Raw genomic sequence first — 21,352 nt, 5'->3', positions numbered from 1 at the left:
GTGGAATCTTTTACTGCATGGGCTGTAGAGGCTGGGTTGTTAAATATGTTCACCGCTGAGCTAGACAGATTTTTAATCAGTAAGGGAATTTAGGGTTATGGGAATAAATTGGGAAAGTGGAGTTGAGGATATCAGATCAACCATAATCCCACTGAGTGGCAGAGCAGACTCAATGGGCCAAATGGCCTACTTCCGTTCCTTCGTCTTATGGTCTTAGGGTCTTATGGACTAATAGCAGAGAGGGATATAGGCGACAGTTGATAACAGAAAAAAGGAGTTACAATTGGATTCAGTGTTTTATTGAAAAAGTATTTTTTTATTGACCTCTTTAAAGAATGAATAGTAAAAGACAAACTGAATATGAAGATGACAAAAGTAAAAGTCTTATGTTGCAACTTTCAATTAGGAATGGTCAAGAAATGTCAGCCTTGCCAGTGATGTCCAATCTTATGAATGAACAAAAAGGTATACCTAAAGTACCTGAAGACTGTGGAGGAACAGAGAGATCTTGGGGTCCATTTCCACAGATCTCTAAAGGTTGCCACTCAAGTGGATAGAGCTGTGAAGAAGGCCTATAGTGTGTTAGCTTTTATTAACAGGGGGTTGGAGTTTAAGAGCTGTGGGGTTATGCTGCAACTGTACAGGACCTTGGTGAGACCACATTTGGAATATTGTGTGCAGTTCTGGTCACCTCACTGTAAGAAGGATGTGGAAGCGCTGGAAAGAGTGCAGAGGAGATTTACCAGGATGCTGCCTGGTTTGGAGGGTAGGTCTTATGAGGAAAGGTTGAGGGAGCTAGGGCTGTTCTCTCTGGAGCGGAGGAGGCTGAGGGGAGACTTAATAGAGGTTTATAAAATGATGAAGGGGATAGATAGAGTGAACGTTCAAAGACTATTTCCTTGGGTGAATGGAGCTATTACAAGGGGGCATAACTATAGGGTTCGTGGTGGGAGATATAGGAAGGATATCAGAGGTAGGTTCTTTACGCAGAGAGTGGTTGGGGTGTGGAATGGACTGCCTGCAGTGATAGTGGAGTCAGACACTTTAGAGTCATTTAAGCGGTTATTGGATAGGCACATGGAGCACACCAGGATGATAGGGAGTGGGATAGCTTGATCTTGGTTTCAGATAAAGTTCAGCACAACATTGTGGGCCGAAGGGCCTGTTCTGTGCTGTACTGTTCTATGTTCTATGTACACATGTCTTGTTACTGAAGCCAACCACAGCAAAGAGACCAGCAGACGAACAGACTGGGGATCACTTGTGCTGTTCGCTTCATGTTCACAAAATGCAGAAACTTACTGAACTCTTTACAACTATTGGCCTGGCTGGAGAATCTAGAAATGGTCTTTCAGCAAACGGCCTTAGCAATTACAAAGAATATACCTCGCAGGAACAGACCACTCAACCCAAACAGTCACGCTAGCATTAATGTTCCAATCTGGGCTCCTCCCATCCCTTCTTATCTAATTCAGAATTTAATGCCTTTGAAAGTAGATAAATCACTACGCCCAGATGATAAGAAAAGCAAGGAAGGAAATTGAGGAGGATCTTATCATCATTTTCCAGTCCTCTCTTGTTACAGGGATAGTGCCAGAGGACTGAAAGACTGCTAACATTATGTCATTATTTAAAAAGGGAAAAAGGGATGGGCTAAGGAAATACAAGCCGGTCAACCTAAACTCCATTCCAAGCCAATTTTAATCATAGAATCCATACAGTACAGGAGGAGGCCATATGGCCCATCGAGTCTGCACCAACAACAATCCCACCCAACCCTAGCCCCGTATTTACCCTGCTAATCCCCCTGACACTAAGAGGCAATTTGCATGGCCAATCAACCTAATCCATACATCTTTGGACTGTGGGAGGAAAACAGAACACTCGGAGGAACACTTGCAGACACGGGGAGATGTACAAACTCCACACAGTCAGCCAAAGCAGGAATTGAACCCGGGTCCCTGGCACTGTGAGGCAGCAGTGCTAACCACTGTGCCACCGTGCCACTATTGGCAGCAAAACAAATTATTGGAAAGAATTCTGATGGACAGTATTAATCACCTATTAGAAAGGGTACAGATCAATCAAGGACTGTCAACATGGATTTGCTAAGTGGTGGTCATGTCTAACTGACATGCTTGATTTTTTTTGAGAAGGGTACAAGAAGTATCAATGGCGGTAGTGCATTTGATGATGTCTGCATGGTTTTAAAAAGGCTTTTGACAAGGTCCGACATGGCAGTCATCAAAAACCCATAGTATCCAAGGGAAAGTTACAAATCAGATATAAAATTGATTCAGTGGCAGGAAGAGAAGGATAACAGTCAATGCGAGATTTTTGTGAATGGAAAGCTGCTCCCAATGGGATTCTACAGGGCTCAGCATTGGGTCCCTTTTTTTTATATGTGTCGATGATTTAGACTTAAATGTAGGGATGTGATGATGTAAAATGTAGCCATGTGCTTGATATTGAGGAAGAAAGCTGTAGGAAGATATCAATACTGGTCAAGTGGATAGAATTCAAGCCAGAGAAGTATGGGGTAATATGTTAGGGGAGGACAAACAAAGCAAGGCAATAGACAATAAATGGCATGCTACTGAGTTGTGTAGGGCAATAGGGTGACCTTGGAGTGAATGTCCACTGATACCTGAAGGAACAGGTAGATAGGACGCCATACAGGACACTTTTTTCTATTAGTCAAGTGTGGAATATAAAAGCCATGATGTGGAGATGCCGGTATTGGACACAGTAAGAAGTCTCACAACACCAGGTTAAAGTCCAACAGGTTTGTTTGGAATCACGAGCTTTCGTAGCGCTGCTCCTTCATCAGGTGAGCCCAATCACCTGATGAAGGAGCTCCGCTCTGAAAGCTTGTGGTTCCAAACAAACCTGTTGGACTTTAACCTGGTGTTCTGAACATAACAGAGAGGTTATGCTGGAACTGTGTAATACATTAGTTGGGCCGGAGCTAGAGTACTAGGTACAGTTTAGGTCATCGTATTATAGGAACAATGTGATTGTATCAGAGAGGGTGCAGAGGAGATTTGCAAGGATGTTTCCAGGTTGAGAGGTTTAGCTATGAAGAAAGATCTGATAGAGGGGGTTACTTTCTTTGTAACTGAGGAGTCTGAGGCGAGATTTGTAAAATATGAGAGACCTAGAAAGAGTGGATAGGATCTATTTCCCTTAGCAGAAAGGTCAAGGGGGCCTGGATTTAAAGTAATTGACAGAAAGATTAAGGGAGTTGAGGAGAGGTTTTTTTCATACAGAGGATGGTGTAGGTCCAGAACTCATTGCCTGAAAGAATATTAGAGACAGAAACTCTTGTTGCATTTAAAATAAGTACTTGGATATGCACTTGAGTTGCTGTGACCTACAAGGCAACGGACCAAGGGGTGGGAAGTGTTGATTCAGCTGGATAGCTCTTTTTCAGCTTGCAGAGGAGTAAGGCAGCATAGTGGTTATGTTACTGGACCAGAAATCCAGAAATATGAGTTCAGGTCCCACCACAACTGCTGGGGAAAATAGATTCAATTAGTTGAACAAAATCTGGAAAAAAAGTTAGTATCAGTAATGGAGAGCATGGAACTCCAATATTGTCATAAAACCACATCTGGTTTCTCTGATGTCCTCCAGGAAAGGAAATCTGTCGTCATTACTAAAAATGACTCTGGGCCAGATGACTTAACACTCGACTACCCTCTTAAATAGCCTAGCAAACCATTGGCAACTAGAACTTGTATTCAACAAGACTTCTCAGACCTTCAAGAGCAATTAGTGATGGGCCATAAATGCCAGCCTTACCAGCAATACCCATATCCTTGAATGAATAAACAAAGCATTTGTGCCATCTCTATGACTTTATCAGCATTTTCTATCATTCATGGGATGTTGGCATTGCTGGTTAGGCCAGCATTTATTGCTCATTTTAACTGCCCTCAAGAAGGTGGTGGTGAGCTGCCTTCTTGAACCACTGCAGTCCATGTGATGTAGGAGCACCAACAGTGCTGTTCCCATGTGTCTCCTTCCCTTGTCTGTCCAGATGGTAGTGGTCGTGGGTTTGGAAAGTTCTGTCTAAGGAGCCTTGATGAGTTGCTGCAGTGCATCTTGTAGGTGGTACACACTGCTGCCACTGTGCATCAATGGTGGAAGGAGTGAATGTTTGTAAATGGGGTGCCCATTTCTGACGTTATGAATGGAACCAAGGGCATTGATGAAGCAGCTGAGGATTGTTGGGCCTAGGGCACTACCCTGAGGAACTCCTGCAGTGATGTCCCAGTGCTACACTGCACTTGCTCCAAAAACATTCAAGATGCTAGACCCCATCCATGGATGGGGTCTAGCATCTTGAGTGTTTTTGGAGCAAGTGCAGTGTATTCCATTACACTCCTGACTTGTGCCTTGTAGATTGTGGCAGGGTTTGGGGAATCAGAAGGTGAGTTACTTGCCACAGGATTCCAAGCCTCTGACCTGCTCTTGTGCCACAGTATATAAATAGCTAGTCCAGTTCAGTTTCTGGGCAATGGTAAACTCCAGGAAGTTGCTGGTGGGGGAGTCAGCTAAGGTAATGCCATTGAATGTCAAACATTGATGTTGTTGTTGGAGATGGTCATTGCCTGACTGTTGTCAGGCATGGATGTTACCTGCCACTTATCAGCCCAAGCCTGAATATTGTCCACGTCTTGCTGCATTTGGACATTGACTGCTACTGTATCTGAGGAATCACAAAAATATGCTGAACATTGTGCAATCATCAGCGAACATCCCCATTTCTAACGTTATGAATGGAAGCAAAGTCATTGATGAAGCAGCGGAGGATTGTTGGGCCTAGGGCACTACCCTGAGGAACTCCTGCAGTGATGTCCCGGGAGTGAGATGACTGACCTCCAACAACACAGCCATTTTCCTCTGTGCTAGGTCTAACTCCAATCAGTGGAGGGTTTTCCCCTGATCCCCATTGACTGCAGTTTTGTTAGGGTTCGTTGTTGCCATACTCGGTCAAATGCTGCCTTGTTGTCAAGGGCAGTCACTCACACCTCACCCCTGGAGTACAGCTCTTTTGTCCATGTTGAACCAAGGCTGCAATGAAGTCAGGAGCTGAGTGGCCCCAGCGGAATCCAAACTGAGCAACCGTAAACAGGTTATTGATAAACAAATGTACTGTTGTTGACCCTTTCCATCACTGTACTGATGATCGAAAATAGACTGATGGGGAACAAATTGGCCAGGTTCGATTTGACCTGCTCTTTGTGTACATAACACATCTAGGCAGTTTTCCACATTGCTGAGTACATTCCAGTGTTGTAGCTGTATGGGAATTGCTTGTCTACGTGCACAGCAAGTTCTGGAGCAAAGATCTTCAGTATTATTGCTGGAGTATTGTCAGGGACCAAAGCCTCTTCAGATCTGGTGCCTTCAGCAGTTTCTTGATATCACATGGAGTGAATCGAATTGGCTGAAGACTGGCATCTGTGATATTGGGGACCTCCTGAGGATGCTGGCAAAGAGCTTTCATCCTAATTCCCTATCTGATTACTTGGTGACTGTTTTATATTGATGGCCTCTTGCTAGGTTCTTTCCCATGGTATCATGCTGTCTATTAGGTGACTCCATTTAAGAGAAAAGAGACAGAGTATGCTCATCATTTACTGATAATGATGACCTTGCCGTTCTGATATCATTTTTGTAAATCTTTTTTTACACCCGCCTTGGTGCTGCTAGATTTTTTTTTATTGTATGGTAACCATCTATACTTTTTATTCTTTTATGGGATGTGGGTGTCACTGGCTAGGCCAGCATTTGATTCCCATCCCTAATTGTCCATGAACTGAGTGGCTTGCTAGGACATTTCAGAGGGCAGTTAAGAGTCAACCACATTGTTGTGATCCTGGAGAGAAATCTATAGGCCAGATCAGATAAGGACGGCAGATTCCTACCCTCAAGGGAATTAGTGAACCAGATGGGTTTTGTTTTACAACAATTGATGATAGTCGTGGCAGTCACCGAAACTAGCATTGTATTCCAAATTTATTAATTGAATTTAAATTCTACCAGCAGTTGAGGTGGGATTTGAACTGACGAATCCAGTGAAATCACCACTTACTCTCACACACACAATATGTACAGCATTCCAATTGTGGTCTAACCAAGGTTTCAGTACACGTTCAGTATAACTTCTTTACATTTAAATTCTATCTTTATGGAAATGAAGCTGGCCAAGTGACACTTTCCCTTTGAAATCCACATTGACTATGCATCGTCTCATCTTTAGTTTCCAGGTGCTTTTCTATTTCGTTCTGTTGTAGAGATTTTGCCGACTGCTGGTGTTAACTTGACTATATTTCCCTGTATCTGTTCTCTCTCCCTTCCTAAAGCTTCGGAATAACACTAGTTATCTACCAGTCCTCTGGTACAAGACCATATTCTAATGAATTATCCTCAGTAGTTTTACACTGAGCATGAATCAGGCTGCTTACATTTACTCACTCACATCCATATGGATAGATGGGCGCATGCCTACATAACAAGACAAACCTGATCAGATAGTGGCAAACTGGATCAGGCAACCGTACAGTCAAAACACACTCATATTGCCGCGGATTTGGAGCATCTGTATTTTCTGCATTTGTGAGACTTGTGATACCAAGCCTGGCAAAAGCACATCAATAAAATTGCCCCACATTTCTTCAATAAGGTGAAATATTCATCACCGCCAGGTCATGAAAAAAAATGTAAAGTTCTGCTTGTTGTTTTGCTTGCCAAGATGTTGTTCAGTTATAATGGCTTTCACACTGACTTTACAGGGGATCATAGGCATTTTGCAGGAAGCTATAATAAAATATTTATTGGCCAGACTTGGACTCAGAAATCAGGCTTCATTTTCCCAGTAATAGGAACTTTTGTGCTTTAGTCGAGATAAAAGTCACCTCCCGGAGAGATGTTGCTAAGGCGATAATTTACACAAGATGCCTTGAACTTTTCCCATTTTATCACTTGCCGCGCTTGCGCTATCAAATAGCCGAGTTTGTTTAGCAGATAAAGTTGTCTTTTCCTGGATTTTCTAAGAGGCCAGTGTTTGCCCCATTCTGCTTTTAAACTTTATGGGCAGTACAGGGGGTCCGACTGAAAAAAAAGAGTGCCCCCATTAATCTCTGCATCTGTCCCCTTTCCCCTCGCCGCCGGGAGGGAGTTTGTGATGCTAGCTGCAATTATTTCCATTTCAGTGAGGCGAGGGAAGTGTGAGATTGGCTGGAAAGTGTATTTCGACGCGGAAGAGACTATAATTGTGTTGTGTGTGTGTGTGAGAGAGAGATTTACAATGCCGGCGCTGAGGTTTGAGTTGTTTCTCTGTCACGGGCAATCAAATGATTTACCTGTTACGCCCTGAATCTCGGAACCCTTTGGCAAATGGGTTTCTGTCGATCTTCAGCCGAGTGATCTAAGACAGAACGGGAATGAACATTAGTGGGACCGCGGCTGCTTCCAAACGGATTCTTGTTAAACATAACGCCACTGTTTCCATTCCTATCATGCACACGCCCAGACAATTTCTCACAGTCCTCCTACTGACTGGTTTGCAAAATTTACTCTCCGAAATAGCACCAACTTTTCTGTCTCAATTACAAAATAAAGAAATCCATTCTTAAATGCAACAGTTGTTTATGTGAAATAAAACTTCACAAACCTAGGAGACCAAGAAAATCATTTTTTTTTGGTTTGATATCCGATTTAAGCAAACCCCTCTCGTTGCTTTTAACTTTGTGTGAAGTGTATTAAATGCAGGGATTGGGCCCATTGCTCTGACCGAGGGGACGGCGGTGCCTACCTGCTGGTTCTGGTAGGCGGTCACTGTTGTGAAGACGGTCTCGGGGAAGGAGAAATGCTTCACCCCGTCTCCTCCCGGGATGGCTTTGATGGGCGAGAGCTCCTCTCCACACTCCTTGCGGATGACATGTACCCGGGGCTGATACTTGTGCATGGAGTGCAGTATAATCTGTCCCGGCAACAAATAAACAAGCGAGATGGTTATCTGCGGGGACAAACCTCCTCACAGGATTCATCTGTTTCATTCTGGACCACGCTGGGGTGCCAGGCCGATGAGCCGAATGTCCCAGACCTGATAAACTGGCTGTTCTCAGCGTTTAAGGGCTTGTTTCGGCTGTGACGTTCTTAACGATAGCGCGCTTACAGCAAACCTCCTTAGCTTTTTAAAAAGTATTTTTTTACTAGTGCCACTGGTAAGCTTACATTAACACTGCAATGAAGTTACTGTGAAAATCCCCTAGTCGCCACATTCCGGCGCCTATTCGGGTACACTGAGGGAGAATTTAACCCCTTTCACATATACGCTTTAAAGAAAGATTCATGTGCCTTTTGCAGAAAAAGTCAATATAAAAAATTATTCCTGCCACTGTTTAATTCCACAGTTCCCGTTCGCTAACGCCGGTAACTCTACAATTGTGAGCTAATAGCAGTGTACATTTCTGCAGGGAAATCCCCATGGTTTGAGATGTTCAGGCAGATACCGGCGTGCGAGTTTGTGCCTTTAACTACCACCCTGTCTCTATTCAGTTACTGCATTGCAATGGGCTCCCTTTTCCGTTTTGGATAATACATTGAAATAATTGTAAAATATCCGAATGCTACTTCGGCTTGCCTTTACCATTCCCAGTTCAAACGCGGCACCTCCTCGAAGATTTCTCCCCATGATTAAAGATTCGATTTATCTCGCAACTTTCCTTCCCACAATAGATTATCCTCAAGGTATGGGACACGGCGAGCGGTTTGTTAACCCCATAAATAGCACTACTTTATGGAAAGATGAAGTTAAAGCGGTCCCGGTTAATCATAGATCGCAGTGAGCTGCCGGTTACAGAAGCGTTACATGTCCCAGATACTCATCACTAAACAAAAACGCAACGCCTTCAACAAACCGGCTTCAACTCTACAGCTGTATATTGAGCGGAACGTTATTTTATCAATCATATTTATAGAGTAAAGCTTTGCCGTGAAGAGAACCCAAGTGACAGGAAAGTAAAGGGCCACTTATTAAGACACATTTGGAGAACAAAGATACAGTTGAATTCTTGATAAAGGTTAACACCGTCGGCAGGAAAGAGTTTCTGCTCCAATTAGAACAATAATGACCTGAACGGGCGATTTGAATGAATCGGGGAATTGCTAATTTTACTGAAAGGAGCCCATTTGTCCATAGATAGATCTGTAACATTTTCAATGTTCAATAAGTCCAAAGCAGTAATCTTGAGGCCGGCACCATTAACCCATATGGCATCTTGGGGCTTGGAAAGTTTGAATATTTATTTTCAAATCTAAAAATTAAAAGGCTGTTTATCAATTGTTGTAAATGCTCGGCTTGTTCACTGATGTCCTTTGGGGAGGGGATGAGGGGGGTGAGGATGGGGTCCTTACCCAATGTGGCCTACATGGGGTCGATTCTTAACCACTCCCTGAAGTAGCCGAGTAAGCCACTCCGTTGTACCAAACCTCTACAAAGGACTGCGGCGATTCAAGGCGGTCCTTCTCCGAGTAACTAGGGATTAGCTATAAATGTTGGACCTGCCCAATCGCAGAATAATAAAACTTTATTTTTGTTTTAACAACTTGCATTCTGAATTTTAAAATCAGAAGCCCAGTAACCAACATTCAACAATACAATTATTTTGTATTTATATATTATTTTGCCGGTTTACAATCCCTCACCACTCCTCTTCCACTTCTCCCTTCCCTCCATCTCCCCCCCCCCCCTCCCCCCAGCTCCTAACGGTACCGCAGTAATGCCCTCCTCCCGGGCAATCAGCTTCATCCATTCAGAACACAATGTTGCCTCGCCATCTCCGCCTAATCGGAGTATTACATTCCCATGGAACTGACCGACAAAACAAAACACAAACTAGAAACAATTGTCTCAACCTCTTTGAATGTTAGTAAGGTTTTACAAAAAAAGTCGGGGTAAGAATATTTAAAAAAACTTGGGAAATGTTAAACCCAATCGCACATTTCCACAACAATATAATGTCAGTTTATAAAGACAGCATCAATTCTACATCCATTACATCATTCACACAGCCGCCAGATACAGAATACACCTTTAAATCTTCACTTATTCTCCACGCGCCAGATTAAATTCTTCAACATTGTTGAAAATTCCCAAAGAATAAGCATCTCTCTTTTTTTAAAAAAAAAGTCTAGTTGTCCATTTAATGACCCTTGTCTTGTTTAAATAAACATGTTACCTAATCTGTGGCCATCTCATAAAGTTTGAGGTATTTTTAAACAGACTCCGCCGAGTCGAGGCGTCAGGGACACAACACATAGCGTGTGCCAGACTCGTTTACTGGTGATGTTTAAAAAAACATTGCCAGGACATATCTGCACCAACTTGATTGGGAATGAGGGCATCGATTTTAAAAAGTGCAATTAAATCCAGGTGGTTTTGCAGTGATCTCTACACGCAATGAAAACTAGTAATACCTCTGCGGTTACACCCGTGGAAGAGGCGAGTGAAGGGGCGGCACGGCTGCCTCACAGCGCCAGGGATTCAGGTTCGATTCCAGGCTTGGGTCACTCTCTGTGTGGAGTTTGCACGTTTTCACAGTAACTTCATTGCAGTGTTAATGTAAGCCCACTTGTAGGCCATAAGGACATAGGAGCAGAATTAGGCCACTCGGCCGATCGAGCCTGCTCCGCCATTCAATCATGGCTGATATTTTTATTTTCCCCATAACCCCTGATCCCCTTATTAATCAAGAACTTGGGACACTAATCAATACATTTTTTAAAAGACAAACATTTTGAGCAATGGGCGCTGGCCACTTACATGTCCCTGGTCGTCCAGCTCGTTGTTGGTGAGTTTGAGCTTGTCGAAGCTAATGACCTGTCGCATCCAGGTATCTCCCGAGGCTGGAGAGTCCGGGTGGATGTAAACCCGAGGGGGAACTGGCGAATCCGCATTTCCAGCCACCATCCACTTGGAGCTGTGGTACACATACCTGCGGCAAGGAGAGAGGGTACCACACCAGCTCAGCACCTCCAGAAAGGGCAACACTTCATTCAAAATAAAGCCTATGATCACCAAACACCTTCCCTGCTGAAAATAATCGCAACATCCACGTTTGGGAATCCAAGAAGTCCAGGAAACAGCATTAGGGATTTTTTTCACAGTAACGTCATTGCAGTGTAAGCCTTGTGACTAATAAATAAACTTTAACAGCATTAGGGAAATAGAATTTTTTCCAGATTACTGGAAAATAAAAACATATTATTGCCAAAGCTTTCAGAACCATACAGAATGCTTTCTAGTACCTACTTTTATGATGAATCAGATTTTGCGAATTCATCGCCTTATTTTAAATCTACCAGATGATTGTTAACCGAGCAGGCATTCCTGCTGGAGGTATAAACGGTGAGAGAGATAAAGCTTTAATTGCTGGCACATAAGAACGGTTGCAAAGGTGTGGGACTCTGCGGTGAGCCGTGGAAGCGAGCTGCATATGTCTGTGTACCAAGAACCGAGAGGATTCACACACTAAAGATTGGGATTCCGATGGCAATGAGCAGATTTGGACTGTGCCAGATACGCCGCGGTTGGAGACGTGCATTTTGAGAGATGTGTATTACTACAGAGAGCAGGACAACTGTTCCCGAGGGTTACCACTGGGAGGGATCCACCCTAACGCCAGAGGGTAGGAATTGTTGGCGGGAGGGCTATCACTGGACTGTCGCTAGTTACACATTATTGAAGCCTGTACATGTGGACATGATGGGTGTTACACTGTGACCTGAAGGAGAACGGCCGATTATTCACTTTGGAAATCCGGGCACTATCTCATTTCCCACACTGTGTGTGTTCTGAAGAATATACAAGAAGAAACCAGCGATAAAGTGCCATTCGGCCCGTCCTAACTCTCCTCGACGAAGCCCCAACTGTTCTATCCTATTTATATCTGTCCAACTGTTTGTGTGCCCAAGCCAGACTCTCTGACCCTGCATACCTACAATTCCATTCGTAAAATTTACTCTGTGCTCGGGGATATGTCTTTATTTGGATGACGCTAAATATTCAAACGACACGACTTCCAATTCACAAAACCCGCCGCTTTGTCACAGAAGTAGCTCTCTGTGTGCTCTGGGCTTTTTACCTGTAACGTTTGTTGTCCACTGGTATAATGTCCATGGCGATATAATATTGTTGGTGAGGATCCAGGCCCGTGATCTTCACCCGCATAGCCGGAAACATTCTCCTAACGCAGAAAATAAATAACAATAATAAAAAACACATAAACTTGAACAAAACAGGTTCAAGAACAAAAACAAAATGGAAAATATTACACCCGAGAACTCCTAAGACTGACAGGTCCCGCTTAATCTCTCCCCGACCTGTTGCAGAAGAAGCACTGAGGGTAAATCAAGCTCTTTCCAGCAAAACTATCGGCCGCCATAATAAACAGCAGAAGCAGGCAACAGCCCCCATAATAGGGTAAATCTATTCTTTAAAAATACCGAGTAGTCGCCGCGCTCTAGACGACAATTCAAACCATAAATGGAGCCCTCTGGATTTATTAACAGCAAAGCTTCCGAAATATGTATTTCTGTTACTAAATTGAAGTTCGGCCACTGGAATCCACAAGCAAGTTATTTTCAAGCATTAACAAACGGATGTGTTAGTTTAATCGCAGGCGAATCTGAAAATGTTCCTTGGTCTATCGAAAACCACTCCAGGGCAATGGAATGAAGGTGAAATGGGCAACAGACACTGAAGAGTCAGCGGCAAAGGGTGCCTGTGTCTCATGTTTAGCTTGCAGCGAACTGGAGGTAAAGACAAGTGCACCTTGACTGGATGGTGTTTCGGGACACACACACAGACTGACCTGCCTGCTTTCGTTATGATCATCTCGGTGCCGATGTCGTGAAACCTCTTCCACAGGTCAGCGCCTTGAAGCTCCACTTGAATGTCCTCTCGGGAGATGCCACATTTGGGCGCTACATAGGCCTTACTGAGCACTGGAGGGGACGGGCTTTCCAAAGCATCGTCCCCATTCAGAACTGAAGCCCCGAGGAACAGAATGAAACACAGGAAATCATCAGGATTACAGCGTGAAATCACAGATTTAGAAACCGAATAACATGACACTGCGAAACTTTAATTAGATCAATTTTTTTTTAAAAAGTGTAATTTTAATTGTATACAATAATTTATATTATATTTATAGACACATGAAATGCACACACACGTATATATACATATATAGTTTATTTACTCGCAACTAACGCCACAAATTTCATAATCTGAAACCGATTGGTAGAAATGTGGAGAACGAGTTTTTGATGGATCGAAACTAAACCCAGTGTTGCCAGAGTGGCGGTGCGAGGATATGAGTCTATTTCTTAGTGAATCAGCTGGTAAACAAGAGGAGTGGAGGGTGCTGGCACACTCACCCGGCCTCTCGCTGTAGTCAGTGCCACAGCTCCTTTCCTCCTCGGAGTTCCTGTCCGTAGCCGGCACCTTCAGCGCCTGGCTTGCCCTCAGATCTTTCACCTCCACACCGTTCTCGTCCACTTTCCTTTTCTTCTCCGCCCCGATTAGTGCTTCCACGGAAAAGGCGTGAGCTTTCAAACTCATCGTGGACGGCGATCTCCGTTTCTCGGCCATTCCACGTTGGGCTGTGGGTGTTAGAAGTTAAGTTTCGAGAAGTTAAGTTGTCCTTCCCCCCCTCCCCCCCCCCCCTCCCTTCCTCCCTCCCCTCCCTCCCTCGCCACCTCCCAAACTTCCAGATGGAATCCAGTGCGCGGAATATTCCTGGGGAAAGGGAGGAAAAAACACAATGATTGGAGTTTGGAGAGGGGGGGGAGGTTAGAGAGTGGCAGGGAGTGAGAGAGAGAGAGAGAGAGGAAAAAAGGGGGGCTCCGTCTGGTCCAATGGGCCAGTTGGACTGACATGGAGTGGAGACGCCGCGGGTGGACTCTCTGAGCGCAATTAGGGCTGGTAATTGAATTTTGTTGCCTTGATCTGTCAGCACTTACAAGCAGGAGAGCGGTGGACATACTTCAGCCGGCCAGCTCCACGCGTGTCAGTTGCAGGCGGCAGGAGGCGGGCTTGGGGAGGGGGTGAGCTGTCAATCACACCCCCAGCGCCCTATCAGCGGCCGGCGATTGTCCTAAAGGACTAATGGGAGTAGAGACCTCATTATCAATTTCCTCTACTTTTTTGGCCGAATGTGGGACGGGACTCGCCAACTTTGTGCCTTGGAATTGGCCCCTCTTGGAGTGTGCCATCCCGCCTTTAACAATGCTGGCAAGCTGGCGTCTCTCTTCCCCCCTCCCCATCCCCAACCACGCTTTTCAATCTGTGCCACCGACAGGAGCTGATCCAGATCATTAACTCCTGGACAAATAGATCAACACAAAATGATATTACACTGAAGGTGAAGTTTCAAGCACGTCCAATATCAATTCTGAGTCAGAGAATCGTACAGCGCAGAAGGAGGCCATTTGGCCCATCTACACCGACAACAAACCCCCTATCCCCATAACCCCATGCATTTACCCTAGCTAGTCCCCCCCGACATGAAGGGACAATTTAGCATGGCCAATCCATCTAACCCGCACATGTTTCAGACCCAGGGAGGAAACCGGAGCACCCGGAGGAAACCCGCGCAGACACGGGGAGAATGTGCAATCTCCACATCAAACTCCACACCGACAGTGACCCGTGGCCGGAATTAAACCCAGGTCCTAGCGAGGCAGCAGTGCTAACCACTGGGCCACCGGTAAGCGGGGAACATTAGCCGTTCAAGCGGTTAGCAGTGAAGAGCGGTAGGCGAATCATTCCTGATCCATATCCCCGGGAGAGCTGGCTTTAGGTGTTTTCAAACCTCTGGCATTGCGGTAGACTTACATACAGGTATTCAAAGGATTTTTTCATACATTGAGAAGTAGCGTGTCCAGTCAATATACTTGGTGCCAGTACGCCGATTTGTAATTGTGGACGTAAATGGAGTGAGGAGCAAATATATTGCAGATAGTAGTTAAATCATAGACAGATGCATAGCAAGACATCTTGACAGAATAACATAATGTTTCCAAATATGTCAACAAGTTCTAGTATGGGAGGCAATAAATACCAGTGGTTAGACAGCCAGCAGGGAAATGCGTCGAAGTGATTAACACATTTTTTTTAGTAAATTATAAATCGAAGCCAGTAATATATCCTGAAAAACAACACCGCTGGCATTCAAGCGTTCACTGCGATGGGAAACGAATTTAAAATAGAATGTACTATAAATGTGCAATGGTTTAAATTAAAACTAGTAAACAGCGCGTTTGCCGGGGATGTTGGAAGTGCTGGCATTGCAGTGAGATTTAAAACCAAATGCACAACAAAACACTCCAGGTAAGAACAATATATAAAAAAACAATGTTGACACTCGTTCAAACCTCACTAACCAATTTGCGACTGAGTTTCAATCGAAACATTCCCAGAAGTTAATGTTGAAACACTGTAGCAGAACCCCGAGCAATGTCCTGGTTACACAAAACAGGTAGGCTGGAATTGAATTCAGGGGCCAACTGGTTTCCCAACATCTGATCAGGGTAGAAACATCTTCCTGTTTTTGCAGATACCTCCAGTTTGTTTTAAAGCTCTCCAGATAAAAGGCGACAAGACTATGGTGCTTGCTGGCTCCTGGCTAAAGTATTTCCAAAGGCATCCCACTACCCGGTTCTCCTCCGATTACCCCGCATTTTTCTGCTGCAAATATGTCGACCACATTCACAAACAAAAAAAAACAAAAAATCGTTGCCAGCCGTTTCCAAATGTGGCAAACTGTTGCCTGCTCCATCAACCTTCGGCCAAATAAAATTTATCCTAATCCCTCTCCTCACTCTGGTGGTGGTCCTTTTAAGCTGATGACCCTTCTCTTCACAGACTCCCTCTCTTCACTGCACCCTTTTCACTGCCCTTTCTTCACTGCCCCCTCTTCACTGCTCCCTTTTCACTGCCCCCTCTTCACTGCTCTCTCTTCACTGTTCCCTCTTCACTGTCCCCTCTTCACTGCCCCCTCTTCACTGCCCCCTCTTCATTGACCTCTCTTCAGTGACCCCTCTTCACTGTCCCCTCTTCACTGTCCCCTCTTCACTGCCCCCTCTTCACTGCCCCCTCTTCACTGCCCCCTCTTCATTGACCCCTCTACACTGTCCCCTCTTCACTGCCCCCTCTTCACTGCCCCCTCATCACTGTCCCTCTCTTCACTGTCCCCACTTCACTGTCTCCTCTTCACCGCTCCAACTTCATTTCTCCCTCTTCACTGCCCCCTCTTCACTGCTCCCTCTTCACTGCCCCCTCTTCACTGCCCCTCTTCACTATCCCCTCTTCACTGTCCCCTTTTCACTGCGCCCTCTTCACTGTCCCGTCTTCACTGTCCCCTCTTTACTGCTCCCTCTTCACTGCTCCCTCTTCACTGCCCCCTCTTCATTGACCTCACTTCAGTGACCCCTCTTCACTGTCCCCTCTTCACTGTCCCCTCTTCACTGCCCCCTCTTCACTGCCCCCTCATCACTGTCCCTCTCTTCACTGTCCCCCCTTCACTGTCTCCTCTTCACCGCTCCAACTTCATTTCTCCCTCTTCACTGTCCCCTCTTCACTGTCCCCTCTTCACTATCCCCTCTTCACTGTCCCCTCTTCACTGCTCCCTCTTCACTGTCCCGTCTTCACTGTCCCCTCTTCACTGCTCCCTCTTCACTGTCCCGTCTTCACTGTCCCCTCTTCACTGCTCCCTCTTCACTGTTCCCTCTTCACTGACCTCTCTACACTGTCCCCTCTTCATTGCCCCCTCTTCACTGCCCCCTCTTCGTTGTTCCCCCCCTTTTCACTGGCCCCTCTTCACTGCCTCCTCGTCACTGCCCCCTCTTCACTGCTCCCTCTTCACTGCTCCCTCTTCACTGCTCCCTCTTCACTGCCCCTTGTTCAGTGCTCCCTCTTCACTACCCCCTCTTCACTGACTACCCCTCTTCTCTGCCCCCTCTTCCCTTCCCACTCTTAAGTTTCCACATGCTGTTATTTGAACATTTCTTTGTGTATAGTTATACATTATCTTGGGCACATTAGGTGTATAAAGCTGAATTTGAGTACTTTTTTTATGTAACATTAAAATGCCGATCAGTTCCAACAAGGCTACTCCAAAAAGGCGACCAGGATCTGGTTTTATTTGAATAAAATCCCACCTTAGAAATTTCTCAGCAACCTTGAATTACAAACAGAACATTTTCAACATGTGTCATGAAGGGCCGAGCACAGATGATTTTTTTTCCGTGTTAAAATGAAGTTCAATAAAAGTGACACACTTGAACAAAATATACATCGCTGCTGACTTGGCTAGTTGTTGCTTTGCTGTATTTAATGCTTTTAAGGAGTGTTTTTACTCTTTTGACCATAACACCCTCATTATTTTTTAACCTACATTTGATTTCTGTTTAATTTCCTACATGTCAGTGATATAATTGTAAGCAAATTGGAAATTGGAAGCATCAGATAAAAATGGGTTCACTGGATATGATTCAGTCACTTGGATCAAAGTTATCAGTAAATTGTGAAATATCAAACATGAGGAAGTCCAACTGTCAGAATTTCCCGCACCCCCCCCCCGCCTCCCCTTCCGCCCACCCCATCTCTCTCTCCGGCTATGATTCCCCCATTCTTTTCCTTCTTTCTTTCCCGTACCGCCTCTGGGCTCCTGTAATCCACCAGTCCAAAGAATTGTAAACTCCTTTGCAGATTGACACCGATCAGCTCACATTCCGGAGAGTTCATGGCAAAGTTAACACCCTGGCGGCAAGCAGGCTCCGGATTGAGGCACCTGATGAAAACAACACGGGTAACAAATCACTACTACCATCACCATCACCACCATCACCATCATCACCAAAATCATCATCACCAACATCATCACCATCATCACCGACATCATCATCATCACCATCATCATCACCATCACCACCATCACCAACATCACTAACATCATCATCATCATCACCACCACCATCACCACCATCACCATCACTACCATCACCTCCACCATCACCTCCACCATCACCACCATCACTACCATCACCATCACCGTCACCATCACCATCATCACCAACATCACCATCATCATCACCATCACCACTATCACCACCATCACCACCATCATCACCACCATCATCATCACCATCACTACCATCACCATCATCATCACCATCATCATCACCATCACCACCTTCACAAACACCATCACCACCTTCACCATCACGACCATCACCATTATCATCATCACCACCACCATCACTATCATCACCACCATCAGCATCCACCACTACCACCATCACCACAATCACCATCAGCACCATCACCATCATCACCACTACCACCACCATCATCATCACCATCACCACCTTCACAACCACCATCACCACCTTCACCATCACTACCATCACCATTATCATCATCACCACCATCACCATCACTACCACTACCATCATCATCATCACCGTCATCACCATCACCACCACCAACATCACCACCATCACCACCACCACCATCACCACCATCAGTGCTCTGAGATCTGGTGCTGTAGTTCATTTTCAGCATCAATCGAATGAACAAACTCTCACACATTCGTTTATCTTCTGCCCAGCAACTTAGAACACATTTCCTCAGTATATAATATCCCAATAACTCTCAAAAACCTTCCCCCCAACATTTCTCATTTACTAGGCCATGCACAGTTTATCAGAATATCCACTCTCATATCCACTCTCTTTTCTATATTCCGCATATCATCTTCACTCTCCACATTCCTTACAATATTCTGGTTCGAATGTTGGACACCAATCTGGAGAAATATGCAGCCAATTTTGTAGAGGGTGGAAAAATTAACATTTGTGTTGAATGTTTCAGCGGAGGCAACGTCTGTATATGCAAATATCGACTCGGCCCGATAGATCTCTGTGAATTGCCTGATTTTCAGTCCAGGTTCCCTCCCCCACCCTGGAAGATGTCGAGTGACACACACACAGACCCCTCGATATTCTGTGCTCTAAATTAGTGAGAGTTTGGCAAACCCGTGTCCCGCCCGTGCAGTGCAGTCCTTGCCACATCAAATATTTAAATTCAGTCAGCGACTGAACCATGCGATCAGAGGTATCGCATTTGAACCCCGTCCATCGGTTTATGTGCAAACTACGTTGATCTATTCGGACCCTGATCAAACTCCCGTTGATCGCGGTAGGTACCAGTTTAAAATAAATTACGAACCGTACCACAATGGGATTTGGTGACCTGACAACCTGAGATATTTGTTTAAGCGAACATTTGCCCTTCATTTAAAACTGTCCCTCCAAAATGCACGAACAGCCCTTGATGTGTTTAGAGGAGAATCTAATGCACCAGGCTCAATCCAGGAAAACAAAACTGTCACAATTGACTTTAGAACTTTAAAATAAAAAAACAATTCTTGTTGGCCATTGTTGCGGGGGAAAGCGGGAAATTGAACCATCCTGGCCGGGCTCAGACTTCAGAAAAGATAAAGCACTGATTTAGGGATGAGTTTTCTGTAAGTTGTCCTGAATCCTGTTTTATAAATTGATCTGGCGTTTCGCTAATTAACAGATGCTTTTCGTGTTTCATGCTTATCTATGTTAAAGCCCTGTGTTAATCTAGTTACTCCTCATGAGCAGTTTTGAGGAGAGCGAGATTATTTCGACCTGACACTTGGTGGGAGGGGTGCAACATTCCTGTTGCATCTGCCTTTATTCCCACTATCCGAAACGTCACCAAGCCGCCGTACAGAAAACGTTAAACAAAACATCACAAAAGCCACTGTTTTGGTTTTTTTTACATTTTAAACCGCAGCTCGTCCCCGGCACGTTTTACACGGTGTGAAATAAGATGCCCTGCGAAAATGAGACCGTTCAATCTTGTTGCATTCCTTTTCCAGTTATAGGGATCACTCCAATGTGTAGAATTCTCGGACACTCTCGCCGGTGTCAGTAACCCAGTCAACACGGTATCGCTATGGGTCCAAACACCTTTTGTTCCCTGGGACTTTGTACATTTCTATTGGCCTGTATTCTGCAATAGAATTTAGGACTAAAAATGCACCGCGCCCAGAGTCATTCAGTTTGCGATATAGAACATTCATGGGATTGTGAACATTGAGTACAAGGACATGAACCTAAGTCTTCAAAACATCCATTAAACCAAGTATTCCTTCGTGTACTTGTCTCTATGGTATAGCAATTGTAACAAGTTCCCACAATTGAAAAGAAACAATTTTTAAAAATCCCGATACAATTGAGTAGCTTTGATAATATATGCAACAAAAGTAGCAAACTCTGTTCCAGTGGATAGAGTTTTCTCTCCCTCCCCGCCCCTGCCACGCCGGGGTTCATGTATATTGTGCCACCTACTGCCGGCAGCGAGCAATCCCATCCACCCTCTCTGCTCCAGACATTCGGCTTTTCTCTACATTGACAGGAAACGGAAGTTTCCTTTTACATTTCTCGCCGACGCATCACTGATATTTTCAAAAAAAACAATCATTTCGATATTACTAATAATATTTAGAGACCGTCACCACAGAAAGGCGTTGAAACATCGGTTTTAACCTGGGAGGAACGGGTTGGAATCTGCCCAATAAGCGAGGGAACGGCAATTAATTCTCTGCATTGTGAGTAGTCGGGTTGGCATTACACAACAAGTGGGCATCTTTGTCATATTACTGCAACATCTTTAATATTGTTCGACCAACGCGATACTGACCTTTTAACCTCCTTTGCCACTGGTGGTTTCTGTTTTATCAGAAGGTGAAAAATAAATATGAATATATATATATACATATATATAGCTGGATACTCGTTGCGCGCAGCAGATGGGGAATAGTGAACGCAGTGTGCATTACCTGCACTTGAACATTTATTTGATCTTACAGGACAGGAACTCAGTGACAGCAGAGCGTTGTGGCCCGTGCAGACCCCAGTAGAAAAAGTCACTAACGAAATATTCAGTGTTTGTTGCGGATCACAATTCTTAACGAATAATTAAATTAATATGTATTTATGGTCCTGGTATTAGATCCACTCGGAGAAATGGAATGTTTTGACGATACCTCGCACACCGATTGTGAATGTTACAATTCACATCAGAGCCGATTTGTTTAAAACGTGTTGACACCGCACTTAATGATCCGTCCATCCGGACCCGGTCTCCAGATGTTGGTGCATTTTTTTTCATATAAATCTTGAGCAACTTTTCTTGCACCTTATCGGTTGAAGGCGGTGTAACAAAATATTTGGAAGG

The 21,352-nt window shown here is 44.7% G+C and overlaps 1 protein-coding gene across 1 annotated transcript in view; it reads right to left on the bottom strand.

The window, feature by feature from the left end:
- The window catches only part of tbx18 (T-box transcription factor 18), a 30,143-nt gene extending 16,029 nt beyond the window's left edge, over positions 1 to 14,114 (bottom strand). Inside the window, exons 1-7 of the mRNA XM_078212452.1 lie at positions 14,041 to 14,114; positions 13,456 to 13,680; positions 12,888 to 13,062; positions 12,159 to 12,260; positions 10,838 to 11,009; positions 7,826 to 7,993; positions 7,374 to 7,438 (exon numbers count right to left, since the gene is read on the bottom strand). Coding sequence (XP_078068578.1) covers positions 7,374 to 7,438; positions 7,826 to 7,993; positions 10,838 to 11,009; positions 12,159 to 12,260; positions 12,888 to 13,062; positions 13,456 to 13,669 — 896 coding nt within the window. The 5' untranslated portion in view covers positions 13,670 to 13,680; positions 14,041 to 14,114. The remainder of the gene's footprint in view (positions 1 to 7,373; positions 7,439 to 7,825; positions 7,994 to 10,837; positions 11,010 to 12,158; positions 12,261 to 12,887; positions 13,063 to 13,455; positions 13,681 to 14,040) is intronic.
- Positions 14,115 to 21,352: the final 7,238 nt, after the last annotated feature.

This window comes from Mustelus asterias, chromosome 5 (assembly GCF_964213995.1).
Source record: "Mustelus asterias chromosome 5, sMusAst1.hap1.1, whole genome shotgun sequence".
Classification (NCBI taxonomy): Eukaryota; Metazoa; Chordata; class Chondrichthyes; order Carcharhiniformes; family Triakidae; genus Mustelus; species Mustelus asterias.
This window is presented reverse-complemented; position numbering and strand designations above follow the sequence as displayed.